This window comes from Corvus brachyrhynchos, unplaced genomic scaffold, assembly GCF_000691975.1.
Source record: "Corvus brachyrhynchos isolate BGI_N302 unplaced genomic scaffold, ASM69197v1 scaffold232, whole genome shotgun sequence".
Taxonomy (NCBI): Eukaryota; Metazoa; Chordata; class Aves; order Passeriformes; family Corvidae; genus Corvus; species Corvus brachyrhynchos.
The window spans coordinates 14,071-22,106 of NW_008236771.1; the positions used below are offsets into that span (position 1 = coordinate 14,071).

The 8,036-nt window shown below is 39.5% G+C and overlaps 1 protein-coding gene across 1 annotated transcript in view; it reads left to right on the top strand.

The window, feature by feature from the left end:
* Positions 1-3,553: 3,553 nt before the first annotated feature.
* MCC (mutated in colorectal cancers) overlaps positions 3,554-8,036 on the top strand; it is a 19,510-nt gene continuing 15,027 nt past the window's right edge. The window contains exon 1 of the mRNA XM_017727807.1: positions 3,554-3,976. Within this exon, the coding sequence (XP_017583296.1) occupies positions 3,742-3,976 (235 nt within the window). The 5' untranslated portion in view covers positions 3,554-3,741. The remainder of the gene's footprint in view (positions 3,977-8,036) is intronic.

The following is an 8,036-nucleotide window of genomic DNA, read 5'->3' on the forward strand; positions in this document are numbered from 1 at the left end:
CCTTGAGATGCTTTTTTTGCCAAAGATCATAGTGTCATACAGAGGGCTTCTGTGATACACACTGTGAAAAACGAGGTTTACTCTCCTGTGAGAATTTAGAGGGTTTAATAGAAAGACAATAAGAGACACATAAAATAAAGCAAAGGGATAACGGCCGGGTGTCTTGGCGCTCTGCCAAGAGCACACCTGATGCTCGAGGTTAGTCCTTTTTATACCATTTTTACTGTCTGTTCTCTATTCATATTAAAACTTTTCCAGGAATTGATCTGCATGGCCACTCCTTGGGTCCGCCTTTTTAGAGCATGCGTAGTCTTCAGCCTTGTGGTTTTATGTCTTTTGATTCTTGGGGTTGGGCCCGCTAGGTAAGAGTCGATGGTAGGGGTGGACCTCTTAATTCTCCAGACAGTCAGGGCTGATTGCAGCTTTGGGCCTCTTTGCCCCTCCAGCAGAGCGGTGATAAGGGCTCTCGGACCCTCCTGGCCGCCCGTTCTCCAGGCGGAGTAGCCTTTGGGCCCTTTTGTTCTCTGGACAAAGTGTTGATCAGCAGCTTCTCGGGCCTCATCCTCTGCTCGCTTGGAAGTTATCTTACTTGCTCACACTTGCTAACATTCTTGCTAAAACGAGAGAAAACTACATCCACACAGCAAAAGCATTTCTAACATTATATAATATCTACCGTAATACTTTGCGAGAAGCCAATAGTATAATATATGTTTATAACAACACTCACTGTGGTTTCTGCTTTCTTGGTATTTCAGATGACTTTGGAATTAATTGTGTGTTACTTCTGTTCATCCAGATTGAGAAATAAACATTTTGATACAGCGTGCTTCATGCGATGCTTGGAGCCTCTTACCCAATGATTTCTATCCCCATCTAAAACTCTGTTAAAAGTTTATTCTGAACCAAAGGTGTCACTCTGTGAGCTTTTTGGAATACTCCTGACTGAAGATGAGCACAGTTCTGGGATTGCTGCCAGGATTGTTTGCCTGTGGTTGCTCATAGAAAAGTCAAAGCTAGAGAACTGATGTGATTCTGTGGTTTAAGCAGTCAGGGGCTTGACTTGCTGTGAGAGAGCAAATGGAGCAGCAGGTCCAGGATGCTCTGGAGATTGGTGGCTGCACAAGGGACCTAAACTAAACACCCTCCTACCAAGAGCAAAAGTGATCTGGAGTGATTTCAGTACATCTTTCAGATCAGCAACTTCTTATTGCCTCTGAGCGCTCCGTTAGTCGGTCCTTTTTAGATTAGTCCTTTTAAAAATAATGTTTCAAATAGATTACTGTTTATCTACAGTATTGGTCTAAAAGTGACTCATGACACAACTGCATGGAACAGGTTTTCTTACACTGTTTATTTACTCTACTTGCCTCTAGGTGAATCAGGGGGATGGGAAGCAGGAGAATTAGTTTGTTAGGAACAATGCATCCAGCTTGGTCAGCATACCAGGGCAGGAAGAAAAGATAAGAGACCACTGAGAAGGGCAGAGGGAGTCTCAGACAGACATCCTGCCTCATCCCAAAACTAGCTCAAACCAGTCTCAAAGCTTAAACCCAGGCCAGGGGTACAAAAGAGCATGCGTAGGGAAGAAAGGTGAAAAGTTCAGGATGATGAAGACTCCTGACTTCATCAAAAAGACCCTTGGAAGACCCCTACCAAAGCCACCAAACCTCGCTGCGCAAGCGCAACGCGGATGTAAATGACTTTTGGGTTCATTATAATACGAAGCGAGGCTGGGCGGGGCTAGGTGATGAATATGTATAGGCGTGTTGCGAAACTTAATGACTATGGAACTTGTAACCCTGTAAATACCCAGCTGAATGCAGCTGTCGGCACGGATGGTTTGGAGGATCTATCCCCCATGTGTCCCAGCGCTGGAATAAACGTACCTACTTTACTACTTACTTAGTAGTGGAATTCTGGCCGCTCTTCATAGGGAACTTGGCTGCATTTATAATTTTGACTTCCCTCTTCAAAGGTGTTTGTGCCCCTAGACTGCAAGTTGCATAAGCAAAGAGTAAATGTTTCCTGGCAAAATGATGGTACCTTTTTACTAGCTGAAAATTTAAATAGTTTTAAGAAAATGTATGGTTTCTCCTTGTTGTTATGTAGTATAACAATTGCCAGATTTCCTTTATAAATCAGTTTGTATTTGTGTAACACCTTTAGACTGTAGGGAACCAGTGCTGAGTTTGGACATGTCCCTATGGGCTGCAGTGAAATAGAGGCTTACAGTTGTCACGAACAGGGCTGTGTAAGGTGTGCTACCAGTGCCGTAGCCTCCTCCCACCACAGTATAGCAGATTAATTCTTCTGAGGCCAGGGCAACAGACCTGTGTCCTGGAATCCCATGGCAAAATCACCCTGCACTGCTTTTCCTCATACTCATTCCAAAATTAGCACACCTCTGCAGAGTCCCTCAATCTGATGGCTATGCCTGATCTGTTCCAAGAGAACAGATACATAGACATAGCTGAATGGTATCTGTCACTCCCCATGTAAAAATCTGAATTTGTTGTCATCCTTACTCTCCTTTGCAACACCCTTGTGAAATGGTATTTGTACTGTTTTAATTTTTAAAAACAGGGAACTGAGCCATGGAGATTATTTATTAGTTGAACAGATTCAAATCTAAGAGCAAAACTCAGACCAAAAATAGAACTGCTATTAATAATAGCTTATATTTGGCCTATGTGATTAATTCTTCTATAATAAAGTTATTTCTTGTCATAAGTAGAGATTTGGTTGCTTTCTGCTATTTTTATTGGGGTTTTTGTTTGTTTGTTTTTATTTTTTAAAACTACATGGTCATGTTGTTATTATCATCATCATTGTTATCGTCATCCTCATCATCATAACCATTACTGTTGTTACTGTTATTATTATCTAATTTTATTGTAAACAACTCTCACAAGAATTCTGTTTCTGCAGCTCTGGAATTCCTGCATAGAAGTGACTTACAGAGATCCATCCAACGTACATCTTTCTGTAGAATAGAATGGGCCTTGATTCTGATAATAAACTACTTCAGTGAAACTGTTCATGCAAAAACTTTGAATATTTCAATGTATCATGTTTTCATGGAAACCTTCTGAATGCCCTGATATTAGTAATGAAATAATAATATTTCTAAATATGCTAATAATTCACATAATACTAATATTACACATTTCCTTTGCTTTCCTTCTACAGAAAGATTTTGTACAACACAGAAATAAGCCATATGCTTTTAAGCTTCTTAAAAGAAGCCGTAACATAGAAACACACTCATACTATTTGTGGTATAAATTGATGTGGTAGTGCTATGCAATCCAGTTCAAAAAGTGTTTAAGAAAAGGATGGCATGAAAGAAGCAGCAAAATGTGAGAGTAGCAAAGTAGTGGTAAGTTAAAAAAAAAATTCTAATAAGAGAGAATGGGGCACCCAGATTTTGATAGTGTAGACAGCTGCTGCTTCAGATCTGGCTGAATTGGTTTGCCCCTATTTTATATAGAATGTGATTATTTGTCATTTGATGAATATGCATCTGTCGTCATTCAGTTCCTGGAGAAATTTTTTCAAGATTTTGTTTTCTTCAGTAGTTGGCTTTTTGGTTTTAAATGTCTGTGCATTAATGCATATCCAGATTAGACTTTTTTTCTAAACTAAGTTGTTGTTTATTTTGTTTTCTCTGTTCCCACTTTTCCAATCTTCCCCTGCCCCCATTTTCCCTCTAAAAATATCTTTAGGAATGACTTGCTGATGGTGTGCCGCCAGCTGAATATGGAGGCGTCTGTTGCAGAGATCATGCACCAGCTGGGAGCAGATGAAAATGGAAAAATTTCCTTCCAGGATTTTAGTCAGTGCCGCATGGAACTTGTACAGGAAATCAAGAAGGAGGAAGTGGAGCTTTCTGTGAAATCGGATGACTCTTGTAAAAAGAAAAAGTTAAGGGATAGAGTAGCTTCCTGGCCAACTAGCAGCAATAAGAGTTTAGGTAGGTATGACTTTTAAATGTCTTGTTGGTGTAATTTAACAAAAGGTTAACTCTGGGGTGTTTGTTACTGATTTTACTGGCATTAGGGTTGCCCCTAAAGGACTTTGAATCTGCCTTGGCATAATTTCATCATATGCTAGAGTGCTGTTGTAACTGATGCAGTCTTGTCATCAGAATGTAGACTAGAATGTGTGCAGAGCATCCTCTTCTAAAAGTGCAAGTTGCACAAGAGAACAGACTTCCTTGGAAGGACAAGGGCTGGTAACTGAAGATCCAGGGAGTTCTCTGTTCTCTGTAAAGCCCATACAGATACATAGGTAGAACTGAAAAATGAGGAGAGACATAATCTTGGTTCCAGTCATACTACACTGTAGGGATGGATGTTTCTTGGATGCTTTAACAATCATTCCACTGGATCCAGTGGGAGATCTGAATGCTGGGAGAGCATTAGATTATGGTTTAGAGAATACAAAAATAGTCCTCCATCTGGTTAAAAACCAAACCAAAAAAACCAAAACCAGAACCAATCAAACCAAAAGAAACCACCACTACCACCAAAACCAAACCACAACACCCCCCAAAACCCCAAACCAACAAACAAAAAAGTGCTATTCCATCCACAGGAACGTAGGACGTAGGAAGGGATTATCTATGTCGTTGAGCCTGGTCCTTGATAACACTATGACCAGCCAGCATTAGGTCAGCAGTGTTAACACCTGCGGAATGGTTCCTTTCACCCTGTAAAAAATGCAAGAGACTAGAGGACACAGATTCTGGGGTCAAAAATGGCAAAGGGTGCTGCCTTGTGGAGAAAGCTGAGGATGCTGTTCATTCCCCGGCTGCCTACAATATGCAGCAGTGCATACTGGCTAAGCAGGACTGCTGGCTGGGGATATGGAACTGACCTGCATCCATGCTTTGCAAAAACACTATCCGCCTCTGATTGTGTTTAGTTGGAGCTGTGTCTCCTCAACCTTTTCTTTAGGCTATATAAGCCCACATGTTTTAAAACACTTTTTTAACTAGAAGTCTTCCATTAGTCTTCCTCTATTAGAAAAATAGTTTTTCTTTGCATATGTCCTAAATTAAATTTGGAATATTTTTTGCTGTTGGATGTGCTTTATACTTCTTCTGGACAGTTGTATTCCGGCTTCTCGTGTTAGTGGCCTGTTGTCAGGTGTAACGTTTAACATCAGATTTATTTATTTATTTGAAGGTAGTTGATGGTACATGGGATTTCTGTTTTAGCACCATGATGCAAAGCATACTGAAAACACAATACAGATACAAGTCACACATAGCAGAGGAGAGCAATTGCAGTGCACAGCTCCATCACAGCACCAGCGTGGTTGAGCCATGTACTTGTGTACCCCACACTCGCCTGGCTAAGTCTGGGAGACATTCACACTCTTACTGAACTCAGGGAGAAACAACAGCACCAGTTGATTCTCTCAGCTGTTTATAGTTTATCTAAAGCAAAACCTATCGTCAGGTTCTCTTGATTGGTGATGAGATCAACTCAGCTTATTTGCAGCAGCTGTGATCAGTCCCAGCCTACATCCTTCCCTGAGCTTCATGGGCACATCACCCCAGCCCATCTCTAATCCTGCTCCCATGGTAGGGCTTTACTGATCAGTCACACCTTGTCTTTATTTTGTCAGTAGTCAGCTTCACAGAAAGTAAAACTGGGCATGTGTTGATTTTGGTGGTTTGGTCCATCTATTAGTTTACTTATTTACTTGCTTTGGAGAGATAGGTTTAGCATCTTCTCTCTTCTAGTCACTTTGCACATGTTTTTGGCTAGTCATCTCAGGAATTAAAATTTTCCTTGTTTACTTTGTATCCTTGGTGAACTCATTATCTTTTTGCTTTTTGGATGGACTGTACTACTCCTTTATCCCATCATCTCTTGCTCCTTGGCTTTTCATTTCAGCTTCTCAGTATAGCAAATCTGTTTCATAGCTCTTTTTATCTTCTGTCTTGTATTTTATGGTTTCCTAGTCATATTTTGCTATAGAGGTACCCTTTTGTTAGTATTTCTTTTGTTTATTCTTCTTCCATATATATTATTGAATTGCAAGATTCTGTAGTTTCTATGCCCATTTCTCCCACCACTTTCTGTATCGAAATCTTCACAAACCTTGTGCTCAGTTGATTTCCAGCCTGTGAATCTGTTTATGGAGCTGTATCAGACAATATTTCAAAGCCCAGATTGTGCCTAATAACTTTTTTTTTTTGGTTTAAGGATATTGTGTGTCCCATTGCTCATACAGTTATTTTGTGTTGCATGCTTTTCCAATGCTGCCGCAGTTGTATTTTTCTGCAAAACAGAGTTGTTGTTCTGCCCTCAGATGGCTATGCAAAGTTTCTGTTTCCTGACCAGATTTCTGGGTTTTAAAATCTTCTTTCTTAGACAAGCCAGCCTAGTAATTTTGATTTGTAATAATCAGAGATGAAAGACAGCTCCTAAACTTTGTAAGAGAAGGGCCTACATAATAGTCTCAAAGTTTATCCCACAATGAAATCGTACTAATTTCTGCCAAAAAGTATTCATAGATGAACTTCCAAATTTATTAGTGTATAGAATTCAGTCCCTACTATTTTTTTCCTATTGTCCAATTGCTGTTAGTTTTACAAGAATAATTTAATGCGTTTTTAAAGTTGGTGAGTGAACCCACTTTTCTTTTCCTGTTTTTTCCCCCAAAAGTTAAGTCCAGAAGACTTTAGAATTTCCTGCCTTGATATATGCTGCTGATCAAGTGTGACTGTTTTACTGGACTGTACTTCTAGAGCTATAGGGAACTACGGGATTTGTCCTTTTCCTGCATTGACTCTTGCAAGAATTCTTAGAGAACATATGGAGATGCTCCCCTGAAAAAAAAGAATGGGAGGAAATACTAAAAATGAGCATTTAGAATGCAACTGCTTTTTATTTGGTTGTAAAAGAGAACCATTGTGGCAGCACTATTCAAAATGTTCTACATAGCTTTCTTTTCAAAGAGTCAAGGGAACACCCCTGCAATATATATTTCTGTGATATAAACTCAGCCTGTGGTATGAACGTAATGACAGCTGAAGAATTACACTTGCAGTACAAGCTTGAATTATGATCTGCACACTTCTGTGCCTTTTGTGTCTTTGAGGGCTCACTTAGATACTCATTTGTGATCAGAGAACTGATTGTGTTATATTGGCTCCTTGCTGTTGCTTTCTAAGTGTTTAAGACAAGACAAATTCAAATGTGGGCTTGGTGGATTCTTTTTTTGTGTTACCTTTTTTTTTTTCTGGTCAAAGCATACTGTTTTTATTAAGCTTTATTTTCAAAGAGAGTTTACAGGCCTCTTTTTCACGACTAATTTCTACAGAGTATATCAGCTGTTGATAATGTTTGAAAGCTGTTATCATGTATCCATGTGGGGCACATAAATGACAGAACTCCGAAACTCATCTGACTGGTACTGAGTGGCAGGGGGCCTGATGATCTCAAACAAAGGAGTCTAGCCGTTGACATGAATGTTTTTACACTGCAAATTTGTGTGTAGTTGTGCAGCAATTTTGTGCTGCCTTCTTGGAACTGTTCCAAATTCTTAAAAAAAAACCGCAAAAACTTTTATCTAAATATAATATTACCTTTGCTGCCCATAGGTTTTGCTTTTCATTATGAGGAAAATAACTTGAAAAAAAGTTGCAAGAAGTAATTGCATCTAATTTACTATTGAACTTCATCTCATCCATCTTTTTTATCATTGATAAGGTTCTTGTAATAATTTTGCCCAGCTTTGCCCAACAAGTATTCACTCCTGTGTTTCCATTTGGGATGCAGAGGTGAGGAAATTGGCTGACTATTTTTATCGAGGTACAAGACTCAGGTTTATTAGTACTCACTCATGTACTTGGCTCAGTAAGCCAAACCTGCATCCATATCTACCATCCTGATGAGCAAATGGGTGTATAGATTGTTGGGGTTTTAGTTTAGTTTTAGTTTTTTTCCTGTTAAAGGAATTTTCTCCCATAGGCATGTTGCTAGGGGACAAATAGCTGTACTTAAGAAAGACAAAAA